We start from the raw sequence: 19,551 nt of genomic DNA, 5'->3' as shown, positions 1-19,551 counted from the left end.
GATTTCATTATGGAGCATTCATGGACGTTCCGCCTCACTCAAGGAATTAGCACATAAGGTGATTGTATACAACAATCAACATCAATGAACTATGGATAGCTTCATTAGCTTTATAGGGACATCATATCATGAACTATAGCTTCTTTAGACTTAGCTTATCATCATCAATATCGTATTCGTTGCATAACTCCTATCTCATATGCCTTATTCATGAACAAGGACTCATAGTTTTCTTGAAGATAGGAAATTCATAAAGAAGGAGGAAATTCATGCCATAAGATTCATGCCTTAGAAAGAAAGGACTAGCCTTACATACCTTTGTCGTTTAACTATTCTATTGCTTGCTCGTTGTCCTTTAATGCACACGTTTTACCTTCAAGAGAATTCGTATTGACATTAGCTAGACAATTATAAGAACGGGCTTACTAAAGCTAAAGAAAATTGGGCAGCATTTCCTTTGTTTATACAACTTTCTCTATATTCCATATCAACTCCCAAACGTCCCTAATAATATCCACAATATCATCACAATAGCCTTTATTCATCTACATTATCCTTACTTCTCAATTTACTTCAATTCATCCATATTCATGGTCATAATTTACTATTATATTCTTCCATGTATAATGCTCATTCCATGTTCTAAATGTCATTCACAATCTACCTACAATCACAACATATCCATTTTCATGATGCATTCCAAACTACTACTCAACACTAGCACTATTCCCACATTTATGACCCATTTTCTATGTTCTAGTAAAATCCAAGTATTTCAACTTTTCAATACTTCAAATAATATGAAAATATCATGAAACTCACCTTAGATGGTGTAGGAATAAACCTTGAGTGGTAATACTCTCCTTACACAAAAACCCTTGCTCACTTTTCTTGGGATTTCTTGACTTAGATGAACTTTGATGAATTTCTTACACTTGATTTCTTGGTATTAATCTTTGATTTCCTTTGATTTCTTGTGTGTGAAGAGTGGAGAATATTCTAGAGAGTTCTTGGCTTTGTGTGGAATGAGAATGAAATGAAATAATTGAACGTGGGTCTCCTTTTAATGACTTAAAAATCTGATCCCGTCGGGCAATTCTACGCCCATTTTGACGGGCCGTATAAATTCCTACGGACCGTCAAAATTGTCCGTAGAACTTGCCCCGATCAAAAATGGGTCACGGTGACCATTTGACGGCGGGCCGGGTCCATTTGACGGACCGTAGGATTTCTCTTGCTCGACGATCTGTCGTAGAATGGCCATACCTTTTTACTCAGACGTCACATTGATGAGCGGTTTGTTGCGTTGGAAACTAGACTCGATGAACTTCAATTTGGAAAAAAGAAACACACGAAAACTCCTCATATTCTAGGAGATATGCCCCCACCAATGTGGACCAAAATTTTGTCCGAAAACTTTGCCAAGTCTTACCAAAGTTCCCACACTCTCAATTCCTTTATTTTTTTGTTCTTAAATCCTTATGGAACCTTCTTAACACTTATTTAACACTTCATTAACAATCCAAGGGAAATTACAACTCTTCTCCAAAACTTCATTAAGTCATCATTAATTCGATACTCGTAAATCTTGCCCGACACATGACATATACCTTACTTTCCTTACCAACTTTCGTCTCCTACTTCAAATGTCTTTGGAAATCTTAATTAGGGCCATTAAATACTATTTATTACTTATCAAAACACCGTATACGTCTTATCCTTCGTCAGCCTATTCACTGTACGTTAACGGGAATTTTTCAAGGTGTAACAGTTGGAGTGGAGAGCAACTGAGCAACATAAGTTGTCTCTGACCAGTGAAAAAAGTTGTATGAACTTTTAGGGTAACAATTGATCAACATAAAAACTTTTGAGGTGGAAATTGAAAAAAAAAAAAAAAAAGTAAAGATCCAAAATGGAAAAAGTAAAAAGGTGAAAAATAAAATTTTGGTTATTTTTTGAAATTTCAAATATAACTTTAAATTGTATTTGAAATTTTTATGGTCAAACGCCATGAAGTGAAGTGAATAATTCTCATGTCCAAGTTTGTAGCATGAAGTCAACTGCAATGAAGTAAAATTACTCGCACTATGACTCATTTGAAATAAATAAATATGGAGATTCTAGCTCCATTGGTCGGCGCAAGTTAACCTGTTATACCCCGCGTTTTCAGAGCATAAGTATGGCATGTACCTCATCGTAGTAATGGAGTGTCGGGGACGTCCCATGATGTTTTGAAAGGCACAAACCATGGAAAGTACGTAACAACGAAGAAAAAGGGTGAATTACGACCTCGTAAGTCGTAATCGGGAAAGAGTATTTTTGAAACACGAGAACATGGTCATTATTAGTATAACGAATGACGAATATCATGTATGGAGAGTTTCGAATATTTCGAGATCGAGTAGAGTGAAGAAAATAAGCTCGACGAAAATTTGGGAAATGTTTAAGCGAATTTTTAATCAACTTTGGAGGCGCATATCTCATAGTATATGTGGAGTTTTAAGGTGTTTTAAAAGCCTAAAATGAAGTTCGTCGAGTCTAGTTTGTAATGCAACAAACCGTTCATTGATAGGACATCGGAGTAGAGAATTATAGACATTACAAACTGGCGTCGACGCGAGAAACAAGCATTCCGCCGGTACGCATCGCTACGGCGGCAACTGCTACGATGCGCTACGATGAAACCGACGTTGGCATTTTGTTAAAAGGGGACGAAACCTCATTTTTTTTCAGCACAAAATGTCCCAAAATTTCCGAAACTTCACCTCCAAAAGACTCTTATTCTCACATGGAATTGAGGATTTTGCACAAATTTCAAGCAACCAAATGCTAACCGAGGTCCGGGCAACGCGTGGCGCGATTATAATTTTGTTTTGTGTTGAAGTGAGTTTGAAGATAAGAAAATGATGAAGATTTGGCTACTTTCATAAAAGCAAGGTATGAATCTTCAAATCCCTTTTTTTATTAAGTTTGATTAGGGAATAAGAATAGAGTTATAGTTTGTTGTATTGATGTTGTTGAATTATGGATTAAGGGGGGTCATGTTTAGGTGGATTAAATGGATGGAATTAGCTAAATTATGATGCATAATAATTGTTGATATTGTTGTTGATGTTGTTGATAAGTTGTTGTTCTTGAATTTGGGAGAATAAAGTGTATAAAGATATTGTATACAAAGGGTATACGGATTTGTTTTGTGCCGATATTCTGAGGGCTGTTTTACATGATTTTCGTGGGTGTTTTGTGACAATATTTTGGGGCTGGTTTATGTAATTTTCGTGGCTAGTTTGTGACGATATTTTGGAACCCGTTTGGTATGATATTTGTGGTTGTTTTGCGGTGATATTTTGGGAAAACTTTTGGTGGTTGTTATGAACTGCTTGTGGTCAAATATCGTGGGATTGGGCATTTTAGTTGTTGTTGTTGTTATACTATGGATATACGGAAATAAAAAAAGTGTATATAAGCATTGGCATCCGAATGTATATTGGGCTATTTTGGAAGTAATTTAAGGATGGATTTAATTCTAGTTTGATATGAAATTGTTGGTATTATTGTTGTTGGTATTGTTGTTGGATATTTGGCCGAGTTGAATTCTCGGGGTGTTGAATTTACAGGGGAAATCTTTAATTTACGTAAATAAAGTGCGAGCTTAAAATGGGATTCCGAGGTGCCTATGACTAATGCTTGGTGTCTAATGACGTGTTGTAGATTTTGAAGTTCGAGACTTGAGTTTGGATTAGCTTAGAAGCAATCAAGGTATGTAAAGCTTACCTTTCCTTCTTTTGGCATATCTTAGATATGGCTAAGCTATGATACGTTATGAGCTTCGGGGGTAATTCTATTCTTAAAGTCCGACATGTTTATGATTCATATTTGCTTTGTGATGGTGGCATCCTTAATATGGTCAAGCTATGATCCGTATGCCTTTGATATGATTGGATTTGAAATGCTATGTATGCGGTTTGTTCCGAAAGGATCTTATGTCTTTTGTATGACTAAATTTCAGAAGTTACATAAAAGGTTTTGTTTCCAAAAGAGTTTTGCTCCTAAACGATTTCGAAACTACGAACGTCCGTAACTTTCACGAAAGGCTCGGATCGCTTCGATGTTTTCGCAAATGATTTCATAAAGTATAATGGTTTTAACTTTCATAGGCGGGCCCGGATTGGGCTGACGCTCGTTCGTGGGTCCCGCGACTTTTCTACGTTTGGTTTTAACGACCTATTTTTGAAAGAACTTAATATGACTATCTTTCCGACCCCCGAGTATGATTACTTATTTATCCGTCGAGTTTGAAATAAGGATTTTCATGCATATGATTTTGATACGTAACTACGATTTGTAACATAATGATTTTGATACGACCCCGATTTGTAACTAAAGTTTACAGATCCGTTCCCGAGTGACGCTCGGAGGAAACTGGATTTGACTATTGTGTCGGCTTTTAAATGGTGGTTCGTTTTGATCAACCTATTGAGGCTTTGAAAATGTTTGAAATTGTATTTGGTTACTCACGATTTTGCTCGTGCATTCTGATATTGCCGCTGGATTCTTGGTCGCGGTATGTGTGATGTTGCCGCTGGATTCTTGGCCGCGGTATGTGTGATGTTGCCGCTGGATTCTTGGCCGCGGTATGTGTGATGTTGCCGCTGGATTCTTGGCCGCGGTATGTGTGATACTGACCGCTGGATACTTGACCGCGGTATGTGTGATATTGACCGCTGGATACTTGATCGCGGTATGTGTATATGTGTATATGTGTGATATTGACCGCTGGGTATTTGGCCGCGGTGTGTGATGTGATATTGCCGCTGGGTATTTGGCCGCGGTATGTGATGTGATATTGCCGCTGGGTATTTATCCGCGGTATGTGATGTGATATTGCCATTACCGTATTTGTCCGCGGTATGTGATGTGATATTGCCGCTGGGTATTTGACCGCGGTATATGATGTGATACTGAACCCCTTATGTATGATTTGTATGTTAGATGTGAGTACTTTGGTATTCGGGTTATTATGCTCACGTTCTGTACATCTTACTTCGGTTATGACTTCGTTTCTGTACTTCTGCTTTGCATACTCGGTACATATTCATGCGGCCCCTTTTCTTCGGTACGCGTTTCCGTGCTTTAACGCGAGTACCTGAATGAGTAAGTGATGTTAGCGGAAGATATTCCGAGTGGATTGGCGAGCTCCATTTCCTCACAGTCTTTTGCCGAATAAGAGTGCTTTTGTATGGTATCATAAGTTATGGTAGAGACTTTGCGACGGTGTCGTGTGTGAAGGCGTCGGTTTGTAGCGGCTATGTAAGCGGTGTATGATTATGCATTATGTTACGATTTGTTGTGACTACGATTTTATTTGATTTGAAAAAGACGAAAAAGGCACATTTTAAATTTTTTCATTATGTGCTTATGTCATGTTTTGCGGGCCCAGTATGATTATGAGTATTACGAGAGTCTGCGGGTTCGCTCGGCCCTAAGTAAGGGTCGGGTGCCCATCATGCCCTATTGGAAATTAGGGTGTGACATAACCTGCTTGTACTTTCCGATTTCCAAATTTGTGCTTGACTGACAGTCTATGGGTGTGTTTGAGTTTTTAAATAGCAAATACTAGAAAATAAATAAGAATATCATTTATTTTTCAAGAAATCAACACACCCTAAAACCTGTTTAGAAAAGTAAAACATCATCAGTAATTCCAGATTTAGTTTTTGACATTGCAAGTGCAATTATTTCCTTGTGATAAGTATCTGATTTGCAATTAATTATTATTATATAGAATTAACTTAAAATTATTTTAAAAACCCATCACTTTAAATTTTGAATATCTCTATTGGGTTGTAAAGTCACAAAGTGATGGACTTTAAAGATGAAGTGTGAATTAGGAAATGGAGGGAAACGAAATTTTGGAAAAGTAACTTTTCCTAGTGATCATTTTCCCACATTGGTGGTGGAAAGTGATGTGTGTGCTTATATGTTGCACATCTTCTAGCTCATAAAGAGCTCAGAAGAGGACCTCCCCTCTCACCTTTATCGTTGCTCGGCTCGGCTTCGGATTCGAATTTGGTTAAATGATTTGATTGATTCGCGCAGAATGTAATTAATTATATTAATTCGCGGAACAAATTAAATCCCAACGGTCTATTCTTTTCCGAACAGGCACTTCTCTTCCCAACAGACCTTTTCGCATCTGTTGAGACCTCCAACTATGGCTATAAATTTTTTGAGGACTGAAATTACGAAACTTACTCTCTGAAAAAAATCATTCTTTCCATCCCGTCTTCTGGGCATGATTTTCAAAGTTGAAAAGTAAGTATTGCAGAATAGAGTTTCGTTCTATCCTGGAAGGAATTAATCCAAACCTTGGGCACTTGTGAGGGGATTAAATTCTCAAGGAATCACATTTTTCTGTGGGCTCAAAACTAATACTTTTGTTTAACGTTTTCTGATTTACAATATATTGTTTGATTACAGGGATAACAATCTCTACACGTGTACAATGTACTCACTACTTTCATATTGAATTGTTAGTTTGTGTTTAAAAGGCTACAATTCGATTTGTGGTAGTATTATTTTACTGACTTCTTAGTTTTCTCCGCACTCCTTTTAATTATGTGAAAAGATTACTTTTCAAATTCGACAAATGATTTATTGGTTCTTTGTTCTTGTTTTCTTCCAGAAAAAAGAACAATTTTTCAAGTTTATTATGCTCGTTATATAGTGACGCAAAACACTAACAATAAATAAATGTATCATTTCATAATTTTGAAAATATTACCTACAAGTCTGTACTTTATTCATTATCACTTCCTAAAATATTGATTAAAATTATTTAGGTAAAAGACAATTGAATTAGGTGCCGAGTCATGCACGGGGCTCAACCATTTACGCAAAATAGAATATTAAACCATAGCCGTCTTATTTTATTAATTATATTTAGAGGGTCTAAAAGTCTTGTACTTTTAATAGTTAATCATTCAACTTCAACCATCGTCAAGGATAATGATGGCAAAAGAAAATATATATTGTCTTGGTGTTTGAATATGTTGCATTGTGGTCTTTCTCTTGGGTAATAAAATTAGTTCATTCCATAATTACAAGAGTGACCTATTTGGGAAAATGGAAAATATGTAGCTACATTACTATAACTTCAAAAGACCGCAACTCTGACGCCTTGAGTATCTGTTTATTCTTTTAAAACTACGCAATTAGATAGGGTAAAATTTATTCATAGCCGATATTTATACAACTTTTTTTTATTATCTCGGTTAGTGATAAAATTTATGTAAAATATATATATTGATATAATTAATTAACGGTGATTATGTGGTATTAGACACTTGCCATGTATTAGTTGAGTTCGGGGAAATATTCTTAATTGACTATGGGTATGCACTGACATTGTGGATTGCGTCTATCTTGTTGAAAACCTACTTATTTTAGAGACTTTTAGTGTTTGACAAAAATTTTCTTTAACAAAATATTTTTTTTTAGTAGTAGCAGAGGTTGTTTTATAAGATAAAAAAACATTTTTTTCCCATGAACACTTTCTGAATGTTTGGCTAAACATAATGATGCTCTAATATTGACAAAAGTGTTTTTCGAATTTATTCGCCAAACTAATTAGTACTCTCTAGAATTATATGTTCGCAAAACACTTTGACAAAAAAATAAAATCAAAATAAACAGATTTTGAAAGTTTGGCCAAACAAGTTGTTCAGTGTAGAGTTTAAAAATCTCATTATGTTAAGAGTTTTTTTCCCCTTTCTATACCTTCCTAAAAACAATTCAAAAGAAACAAAAAAATAAATGGAAATGGGACTATTTTTAAACAATATTGTAAGGCCACTGGCTAAAACCAGGGGCGATTTTGGTCTCTATTTTTGGAGCACGAGAACACATAGTCTCGCCGTAAAACTAGGTATTTTATGTATATATTTTCTAAAATTAGTATAATACTACCTACTGGAACACATACTACAAAAGACTAAATAGTGCACTTGGTTGAAAATTGAGTTATTTACCTAAGGGACTAGGGATCAATTCCCACTTAATACATTTTTTTCTTCTTTTTTTTTAGTGGTGAACCCATGCTCCAGAAATCCTAGATTCGCCTCTGGTTAAAACAATTTTGTTAGCCCATACTATATGTATGCAAATAGAGACATACTTGTTCATACATACTTGTCCATATGTATGAAAAAATGATAATGTAATGTGACAATTGACATGATTATGAAAATTTAACTGCCGAAGCGTGTTCTAGGTTGGAAAAGGTGCAAGCTGGATCCAGATTTTGAGTGTTAACATCACAACTTCTCACAAATTATTTCTCATTTATGTTAAAAAAATTGATTAAACACACAACCTAACTATCTATAAGCCAAAGTTCTATTCTTTTAAGTTTGAATTTAGCTTACATACACCGATAACGCAAATAATTTATTATCTACCAGATCTCTCAAAAAATATAACTATCGATAATCTTTTGATTAAAAGTGCGATCTGTAATCTAAATAAGATAAATTACTGGTAATAATAGGTAAATGTGAAATGATAGTGTAATCTTGAAAGTAAGGCAGGTTACGTTTTTTCCTTGTCCTCGTTGATTGTGTTGGCCTGATGTAAAAAGTTATATGTATTCAGTGTTTACACCTAATCAATGATAACATGACACGTGTCTTCTGCATATACTCTTTTATCACTTAACTATGATTAATTAAAATGTATTTTTACAATGTTTATTACCTAATCATGGTAAAGTACACTGATTTGATATAACACCAAGTGCGGATAATTTTTTTATGTAAACATAATGTTTATGTTATCAACAATAAAGAAGTAAATTATGGGACATTAATTAACTACAAGACATTTGTTGAAAACTTCAATTTCCTCTAAATGCCGTATCTTTTAAGGTGCTTACATAGTACCTTTTTTATACTATAATTATAGTGGCCCTTGTTTAAGTTGTTTATATACTTTTGGCTACTCGAAACGTCTTTAGGCCTCTAACTAACTCGTTTCTGTTTTATGTGATTGGGCAACTTAGTGAAGGTCTAAAATCTAAATGTCCAGGACGACTAACACTAATGAAGAACTAAACGTAAGGGAAAAGAAAAGTAATAAATGACTTTATGTTTTTTCGAAGACGTTAAATATTTTAACAACAAATTCAAATTGTTGAAACGACCAATATTTAAGACAAAATAGAGTATTACTCCCTCCGTCCCATAATAAGTGTCACCTTAGCAAAAAACACGCATATTAAGAAACCAATAATGCAATGCGAAATTTACTAAATTACCCCTATATAATAAAATAAATTACTTTTTCCTCTTGACTAGAGCATGCACAAGTAGTAATCCTGTTGACATTGAGAATCCAACAACACCAAATTACTATGTGGCTTTTTCAATCATCATTTAGATGTCACTTTAGTTTGTAGTTTTTGTCTAAGGGTAGAGTTGGAAAAAACTAGTCAATTTATGTCTAAGTTTCTTCAGGTGACACTTATTATGGGACTTTTTTAGCCAAGGTGACACTTATTATGGAACGGAGAAAGTACCTTCTAGATTAGCCTTGAACATAAGGTGATTTTCTCCCACAAACCGAACGACTCCAAATGGTTTTGAGGTACCTACCAAACAGCGAAAAACATTCCACGGAGAATGACTCCCATCATATTGAACATGCCCTAAATGTAAATGTTTTTTGAGATATATGCATATACTTTTTCTTTTCTAATAATACTTTCCCTGGTTAAGTATATTTTGACTACTCAAAGGTTTAAATATCCAAGACGACTAAACACTTCATAAGAATGCAAAGAATTTGAAAAATAATGGACTAAAAGAATTATTGGTCGGTGGTCATGCTCTTCATATTCTCTTGCTACTTCTAGTTATTTTCCTCTATCAAGAGTCTCTTATTTTGTTTGAAAAATATGTCTCTTATTTTGTTTGAAAAATATGAAGTAAGAATTTGAAAAATAATGGACTAAAACAATTATTGGTCAATGGTCATGCTCTTCATATTCTCTTGCTACTTCTAGTTATTTTCCTCTTTTGTTTGAAAAATATGTCTCTTATTTTGTTTGAAAAATATGAAGTAGTAAAGTTACACAAGATATACCTCAATCTAATAATTTTTTTTCTTTTTTGTGTTTTTTTTGGTTGCTGACCTAAATTCTTGCTCATATCTAATAACAATAACAACATACAATCAGTGTAATCCCACAAGTGGGTCCGGGAAGGGTAGGATGTACGTAGCTTTACCCCTATCTTTGTGGGGTAGAGAGTCTGTTTCCGATAGACCCTCAACTTAAAAGAAAATGGACAGTAAAATAGCAAGAGACAAAATAAATGCAGCAACAGACAGTAATACCTATAGAAGAATAAGTGACTACGAAATAACTGAGTACCGCTAATAAAGGTAAAAGAAAGGAGAAGAATAAGGACTGCACTCCAGATATTCCCCCCCAACCCGCCACCCCCCCCCCCCCCCTTTTCCCGCCACTCCCTCCTTTAGCTATCTACTACCCGTCTACTCTAATCCTCGAGCTTCATACCTTCCTATCTAAGATATGAAGGGTGTTGTATAGTAAATAAGGTTCATGTACTGTACGTCTCTAGTGATAAAACTAACATATAAAGTAGTATTTTTCGCGTGCTTTTTATGAAGAGAGCAACTATTATATATATTTTCATATTTACTTATATTCGCAAAAGATTAAATGATTAAAGTCTATGTGCAAAATCATATATCATCGTAATAAACAAAGTTTTTGTATATCCATATCTAGTCTAGAAGAATCAGAACAAACCCACCATATATATACCATGAATTCAATTTCATTGAAGAAAATTTTAATGCAGTTCAAAACGATGGGAAAATGTCCTTTTATTATTAATCGTTAAATAAAGTTCACGTACCGTGCATTTCTCACAATAAAACTAACATGTAACATTTTCGCGCTCTTTTTATAAAGAGAACAACTATTATATCTCCATATTTACCTACATTTGTTCATAATCATATGATTAAAGTCTATGCACAAACACATATCATTACGATAAGAGGATTTTTTGTGTTCAATTTTTTCTAGAATAATCCACTCGTAGAACACACCTACCATATATATACCATGAATTGAGATTCAATAAAAAAAAATTAATGTAGTTCAAAATGGCGGGAAGATGTCCTTAAATTGTTGCTCGTTAAATAAGGTACCTACCGTGCATATCTAGTGATAAAACTAACATACAATTATATTTTTCGCACTCTTTTTATTATGATGAGAACAACTATTACATCTTCACATTTACTGACATTCATCAACGATTAAAAATTTATGTAGAAACACATATCATTACTATAATTAGAGTTTTTGTGTGTCAAATTTTTCTAAGAAAAATCCAGCCACAGAACACCCACCATATATATACCATGAATTTAGATTTAATGAAATAAATTAATGCAATTCAAATGACGGGAAAATGTCTTTAAATTATTACTCGCTAAATAAGGATCACGTACCGTTCATCTCTAGTGATAACACCAACATATAATATTTTGCGCGCTTTTTATGAAGAGAACAACTATTACATCTCCATATTTACTCACATTCACCGATGATTAAATTAAACTCTATGTGCAAAACGTATATCATCAGAATAAGTACAATAGCTATTAAAAAAATATGTACTATGCATTTCATAATGGTATCTAGTTTTGAAATAATTCCAGACACTCGAAACCTAGTGATTGATTCTTTCTTTATTATATAAACAGCCTTGGCCCAACAAAGCGAAAATTGTTACTCATTAAATAAGGTTCACATATTATGTTTCTGGTGATAAAACTTACATATAATACTATTTTTGCAGCGATATAACTAACATATAATACTATTTTCGCGTGCTTTTTATGAAGAGAATAACTATTATATCTCCATATTTACTTACATTCATAAATAATTAAAGTACATGTGCAATATACCTATCATCAATTCATCATGATAAGAATAGTTTGTGTTATCCATTTCTAGAACACTCACCATATTTATATATAGGTTGAATTGGAAAAAAAATTAATGTAGTTCAAAATGGCGGGAAAATGTCCTTACGGCCCTGTTTGCCTCGAATAAAGCCCTAAACCTAATTTCACCGAACCAAATCGCTCTTCATTTGCGTAATTTATTCAATTTCACTATGGATAATAGCAGTAAACTTGATCAATTTCACTAATCGTTGCGTTTAAATACCTTTCTTATTTGTGAAGCTAGGGTTTCGTGTGCCCTAGGTTTTATAAATTGCAGTTTTTTAGGGTTTTAATTTGGTTTTGAGAGCTTAGTTTTGGGTTGAAAATGGCTGATGCATTTGAAGATGAAGCTGAGAATACTGTTTCAATTGGAGAGTATTTACAAGATCTCGAAGAGCAGGAACTGGTAATTCAATTTGCAAATATTTGATTTTTAATATGTTATGTTGTGGTTCGGTATATGTGTTTGCAATTGTATGTTAATAGAATTGGGGAAGACTGTCAATAGAATCAAAATCATTGTGATAAATCCTCGTAGTAAAATGTTAGAGACAAGTTTGAGAATAAGAGAACCCTTAATTTACCTTAAATGCAAATGATTTAGTGGTCAAGGAATTGGGGTTGAGAACCGTGAGGTCTGAGGTTCAAATCCCAGCGGAAACAAAAAAACACTAGGTGATTTCTTCCCATCTATTCTAGCCTCAGTGAACAGAGGTTACCCGTGGAATTCGAGGCGCGCAAGCCGCCTCGGACACCACTTTAAAAAAAAAAAAAAAAGAAGAATGAAATGTGGGAGGTGGCAAGTATCCCGATGTGAGGTTTATTAGGTCCAGAGGTCGCAGTAAAAAGCGCGCGGAGAAGGTACATTGCCCTAGTTTTGAGACCAATCCTTGGAGACTTATAAAAAAAAAAGAATATATATAGAGAATGTTTTTTTTAAAATTAATTACCACTAAGTAGGCCTTAGTGGTGGTATTTTATTAAAATAGATAGAAAATACAAAAAGAACGGAAAACAAAAGCAACAAAAGAAATAAAGTGATGTGTAAAGTTAGGTTTTTCTCTCCATTCTTGGACTTTCCAAAGTACTCTCTCAGTAAAAAAAGCTGGTAACTTAGCGGAGAAGGTACATTGTGCACCTAGTTTGGGATTGGGATTTAATATAGAGAATTTATATAGCTAAAACCACCTCATTTGGGATTGGGATTTAATCGGTTGATTTGTTGATTGATAGTAATGCACATCACCAGATGATGTTCTTTAATGTTAAGTCTTTTATAGTTTGATGTCTTTTATTCTATTGCCTTTCCGTCATATTAACCACTTTCTTATTAAAAGCTTAACTATTGCCACCCCTTGAATTCCATTATGATGAGTCTGAAATTCAAGTATATGGTTGTTTAGATGAATTCATTCAGTAGTTTGCGTGGAGCACATTATATTAGCATGATTTCTCAGAGTAGACCTTAGATCCATAAGTTATACTAACTAAGGAAAATTACGGCTGGAATAAGCAATTTGGGGTTTCTTTCTGCTCCATAAATAGATGTTTAAGAGCATTTAACATATAAATTTGAGATCGGTACTAGAGCAAATATAAATTTTAATATGTTAATATAATTTATATTTAGGTATTGCGAAATCCGAATCTGTAGAATCTATTGGGGAATCCCCATCCGCACCCGAATTGGCTAAATCTAGTATAGTGGGTCTTGTTCCGATGCGGGAAAAAATCTTTTTAAAAGGCATCTCGGCGAAAGAGGACTCTTTCTTCATCCTCAATCGAATCACTGTTCGCGACCCAGGATTCTATTTTATCATCAATCCAATCCCCGTTTTTTCTTTTTCGTAAAAAATGAATAGATCTCTTTACTTGTATGACTTAGATGTCTTGTATTTTCTCAAAAAAGTGATTCTATTGATGGGATTTAGCCTGGGTAAAGTAAGAGGGTTTTTGTAAGGTTGCTGCCAGAGTAAGATTAGTCAAATTGTGATTAATCCTTTTAATATTGAAAACAAAGTAGAATGACATAGATGCTTCCTATAGCTGTTACAACCAGATTGAGTTTGAGGTGTAGATGATGTGTACAGGCAGGAGCCTTGGCTCATTATTCTATGCTTGTGTCTGTGTGAGTGAGGTGAGAAAGCTAATCTATATTCAAATTTATCTAATCATATCGTGACTTTTGAGTTCTTTCTAGTTTCTTCAAATATCTAATGGGTGAGTTAATATCTTTGCGCTTTCGTAGTTTCCTCACTAGAAGTCTAGACCTACTGAGAACCGGTTAATAATTTTGAGAAGATAAACATGGAATTAAGAAGCTATGCTTTTTTTTTGATAAGTAAAGATTTTATTAAGCAAGTACCAAGTTGGTACAGAAAAAGAGTACAGGACCTAGTAGCAAACTCTTTAATCCATATTACATATTATCTCCTAGCAAGTGTAAAAATTCCAAATACTTCTCCATCCTATCTATAGTACTGCTATTACACCAAAAGTACAGATTTTTAATGTATTTGTTTTGTACTCTAGAAATCTGTAACTTCTTCCCATCAAAGCATGCCTTGTTTCTTTCCAGCCATAAGGTCCACATTATGCAATTGGGAATAGTTCTCCATATTGGTTAAGCTCTTTTTAACCTCCTGAGATTGCCACACTTCCAACAGGCTACTAATTTGCTCTGGTAATACCAAAGATATGCCCATTATGCTAAAGAAAAGTTCCCAACATTGCCTTGAAAATCTGCAATGCAAGAAAAGGTCTTCAAATGTTTCCTTCTCTGAATTGCAGAAATAGCATCTACTACACTAGGAAAAGCCTCTCCTTTGTAACTTGCACGGTGTTTGGCAAGCATCCCTAGCTGCTAACCAACCAAAAAAAGCTGCTTTCGTAGGTGCTTTGGTTTTCCAAATCATATTCCATGGCCAGTTAGGAATTCCTTGACTAAACTGTTGCAACAACATTTTGTAGCAGTTATTGACTGAGAATAGCTTATCCTTGCTGTTGATCCAAACTAGTCTGTCTGCTCTGTCTTGTTCTATTGAGCATGAGTTCAATTGTTGAAGTAGTTGGCAAAAACTGTCTATTTCCCAATCATTTAGATTTCTTCTAAAAGTAACATTCCATCCAGTTGCTGAATTAAACTCTACAGTATAACCCTTTTTATTCAAAGCACAGTTGAACAAGTCTGGAAACCTGCTCTTGAAGCTCTCATTTCCACACCATTAGAAGCTATGCTACATAATCGCTATTCATCGTCAAATTTGACGACTGAATTGGAACTTTGAAACGACTGAATTAATGTGGTGGAGTGCACATTAAAGGTCTTCCTTAAGAGATTTCTAGAAGGAAATTTGCTCAAATACTTTCATCCTTGCGAAGTCCAGAAAACATATGCCCATGCTTCTTATTGCCACATAGCAAGACTCTAGATGGAGCCTAAGATGGTCTGCTACATTTGGACTAGTATACTTGTGCTCACAGTTACGGAAAACAATTGCACGTAGGGTAGCGATGCAAGCAAGATATTATTCCTTCTCATAGAAGAAGAGTGTAACTATGAAGAAGAACACACTTTGGAAGGTGAGGCACAGAGCATTTCAAATGAGAAACGGTTAGCTTCTTTGAATCTGACTTAAAAAGATGGAAGAGAAAAGGAAAACAAAGAGATAAATAGGGTTTTTACTAGGACTCCTCTCCAAATGCGCTTTAACATCCTGTTTGTTATTTTCTTTTATCATATTTCCTTTTTCTGCCAACTTCTTTTTCCTTCACGGTGACTCTTTCTCCTCCTTCAGTAATGAGTTCTCTTCTTAAATTTATTTCGTTTCTGGACTTCTCTTTTGCTTTTTTCTTCTACACTTTGCTAATTCTTTTTCTTCTCTTTAGTTTCCTGATTTGTACATTGTTTATCTGGAAATATAACATGACTCTTCCAAAAGAAGCTAATTATCAATACAGTTACTTGAGCAATTGAATATGAAATTAAATGCCGCAAATTATTATGGTTAAACTGAAAATTGAAATTAATTTTTGCAATGGATCTTATTTTTCTAAAGAATTGTTGAAACGACATATAAATGAGTTGAGATTAATATTGTTATAGTTGTATATTGGAGGTTGAAGTTAGTAATGCTAATAGCAGTTTTGATGGTATAAAATTAATACATGTTAAGTTTTGTGTTATTTGGAAATAGTGCACTTTTCTTTGAACATTGTTTAAAAGTCATCGGTTCGTTGCTTAGAGCAAGGAAGCGATACGAAGCGAGGGGTCATCGCTTCATGGGTTAAGCTACGCGCTTTACAGAAGTTAGCGCTTCAAAAAATGGTGTAAAAGTGATTCCAACGAGAATCAGTCGCTTCATTGAATCTCAATTTAAGGATTTGAATTAATATCGCCATTATTGTATACGGGGTGTCAAAATTAGTTAATTTAAGTGTTTATTAACAAACTGGGTATGTTGTTGTTTTGATGTTATTATACCAAACTCATAGATGCCTGATTTTTTCTGATTTTTCGTAAATTGTGCGTTCACTTCAAAGAAGCGTGTGCTTTTCTTGTTTTTCGCTTCAAGCCCGATGGACCTTGCTGCTTTTTTGCTTTTAAGAACACTGGTATCAAAGAAGCATGTGATTTGCTTCCTGCTTAAAGCCCCGGGAGCCTTAGGAGCATTTTCACACTTTTTGTTTTTAAAAAAATGTTGTGTGCTCTAATTTGTACTCGTTGTCCTTGCGCTAAATGCTTTTTATATTCAGTATTTGAGTGTATTTCACTCAAAGTGTTTTAACTTTCTAAATGTGATCTATTCATTTTCGTGTGAATACTGTTGATTTTCTCTAGTGGCAGTAATCCCATGATAGGATAGTGGCTTGAGGGAGCATCAAATTAGTATGGAGTTCCCTTTTTTTACTTGGGTGGGTGGGTGCATGCATACCCCCTTTTGGATCTTTTTGGGTCCGAATACGAACATGTTGAACCCTCTTGATTTCCCCCCTAAAGAGCATTTATTTTTCAAAAAGATTTGAACCGTAGTCTATTATGAAATGTTTGACCTGTGAGTTGATCGTGATGTTTTCAATTTGACAGTTTATTTAACTCTAGTATATATATGTATATAACTTTTTTTGGATAAATCATCTCTTTAGGAGGCGGATCTGGTCTTAGGTGGTGATGAAGGCAAGGAGTGCACCTATAGTAAAGGTTACATGAAGAGACAGGCTATTTTTTCTTGTTTGACATGCACACCAGATGGGAATGCTGGAGTTTGCACAGCTTGTTGCCTTACTTGCCATGATGGTCATGAGGTATTCACTAATCTAAGGACTTGCCTTTTTCCTGCATATAATTAATGATTAGGTTAATGATCTTAGGCTGCTGATGGTAAAACTTTTCTGCTTATATTGTTAAAACCCAGGACTACCATTTCTGCACGCTATATATGGGTGGTTGCTGCTGTACTTCAGCGGTTGCGTTGTACTCTAAATGTTATATTTGATTAATCCAACTTGCTGCTAGGTTTTTCATCACTCTAGTGTAAATAGGCTGGTAAAATAAAGCTGATATGTTTTTGAATTTAACTTATGATTTCATTTTCAATTATGAACTGCGGTAGCAATGTTTTTATTTTTGCATGTCTGAGTTTCCACAAGTGATATTCTTGTGAAGCCATGACTATAATGTGTTGAAGAATGTTATCTACTTCAGTGGCACGGTTTTTTCAAATTGAGTACTATAATGTTCTTTCATGGTTTTCTTCTATCTGGTGATAATTTAAATATCTCACTTGTTACATTGAGATATATTAATCTTGTTTTTTTTTATCCTTCTAATTTTTGGAATGCTGGTTGAACAAGATTTTGGAACTTTGGACGAAAAGAAACTTTAGGTGTGACTGTGGAAATTCAAAGTTCGGGGAGTTCTTCTGCAAGCTTGATGCCAGCAAAGATGTTGAAAATGCGGAGAATTCATATAATCACAATTTCAAAGGTTCATACTGCACATGTGGCCGGCCATATCCTGATCCTGATGTTGAAGACCAATTGGAGAATCTCCAATGTTGCATCTGTGAGGACTGGTTTCATGAGGAGCATCTTGGTCTTGAGTCCTCTGATATGGTTGGTGGCTCTTGTTCTTCTTGGTTAATTTCTGCTGATCGTTTTCAACTCCCTTTTTTATGTGAGATAACTTGAAGTTTTGAGGAGTTAGTTTGAGATATTTGGCGAATTGTAGCATGTTATCTTCATCTGTATTGTTCCTTGATTCTTGTCCATCGCAAAGGATGTATACCCTTTCAGTCATGAGATCAGATGCTTCATGCTTCCCTGTAACTAATGCATTACTTGTTTCCTGATCTGTAAGTTGGTTATAATTTGCCTCTTATGACTCATTAGTTGAAAGAAGCTACTAATGCTTATGCTCCTAACACAGATTCCAAGGGATGAAAAAGGGGAGCCTCAGTTTGAGGATTTAATCTGCCAGGGGTGCGCAGCGGTTTGTTCTTTTTTAAAGCTATATCCTCATTCTATCTTTGCACCAGTCCAGCAGCACACTGCTACAGGTTCTTTGAAGGACAAGGAGGTGGTTGAAGATGCACCGTTGGTGGTGGGATCTTCAGAGAAGCTTAACAATGGAAGTTCCTCAATTGAGACTCCTGTAACTGATAATAGTCCTAAAGAAGACTGCAACGGAAAGGCTGTTCTTCTTGGAGAAAACGCCGCAACAAACTCAGTCCTTAATCAGTGTAACCAAGTTGCTGGTCCTAGTACCAAATGTGTTGTTGGACTGAATTTGTTAGAAGCTCCAATTGGCCTTGAGAAAAGCAAGACAATGTTCCTTTCCAAAGATTGGAGAGAAGCCCTCTGTAGGTGTCCAAATTGCACAGAATTCTACAAACAGAAAGGGCTTACGTTCTTACTTGACAAAGAGGATACAATTGCAGAATATGAGAAATTGGCAAAGCAGAAGAGAGCTCAACATGAGCAAGAACAGAGTGCTGATCAGTTGCTTAATAACCTGGGCCATGTCGAGAAAATGGAGGTTTTGACTGGTATCGCTGACCTTAAAGATGAGCTTGGTACCTACTTGGTATGTCCCTCATCCTTAACTGTTACTGCTCTCAACTGATATTTCCCATCTATTCAGCATATAGCTCCTGAGCATTCTCTTACCTGCATGATTCCTTGACAGGCATCCTTTGATTCATCAAAGCCAGTTACATCTGCTGATGTTCATAAGATTTTTGAGAATCTTGCCCAGAAGCGAAGGCGTATGACTTGAGTTATCTCGAATGTTCAAGGAAGTAGCTTTGCAGCTACACATCTAGTGTAGTTAGTTTTGCTGCTCTATGTACAAGGGGAATTGTTAACGTTGCTATATGACTATTTAACTTTAGCTTGTCGTGTTGTGTTAGCTATAATGAGACAATGCGATCATGTTACTGTTAAGCTTAAAAACTCCTTTGGGTTAGAAAGTATCCATTAGATCAAGACTTCTCGTTCCTTTTA

At 35.0% G+C, this 19,551-nt stretch overlaps 1 protein-coding gene across 1 annotated transcript; it reads left to right on the top strand.

Annotated features, from left to right (window-relative positions):
* Positions 1-12,045: 12,045 nt before the first annotated feature.
* LOC132042191 (uncharacterized) lies at positions 12,046-19,551 on the top strand. The gene is made up of 5 exons (XM_059432802.1): positions 12,046-12,454; positions 17,194-17,352; positions 17,902-18,162; positions 18,476-19,132; positions 19,235-19,551. The coding sequence occupies exons 1-5, from the start codon at positions 12,374-12,376 to the stop codon at positions 19,322-19,324; spliced, it is 1,248 nt and encodes a 415-aa protein (XP_059288785.1). The 5' UTR covers positions 12,046-12,373; the 3' UTR covers positions 19,325-19,551.

Source organism: Lycium ferocissimum, unplaced genomic scaffold, assembly GCF_029784015.1.
Source record: "Lycium ferocissimum isolate CSIRO_LF1 unplaced genomic scaffold, AGI_CSIRO_Lferr_CH_V1 ctg1397, whole genome shotgun sequence".
NCBI classification, from domain to species: domain Eukaryota; kingdom Viridiplantae; phylum Streptophyta; class Magnoliopsida; order Solanales; family Solanaceae; genus Lycium; species Lycium ferocissimum.
Note: the sequence above shows the minus strand (reverse complement) of the source record. Positions and strands in the feature narration are given on the sequence as shown.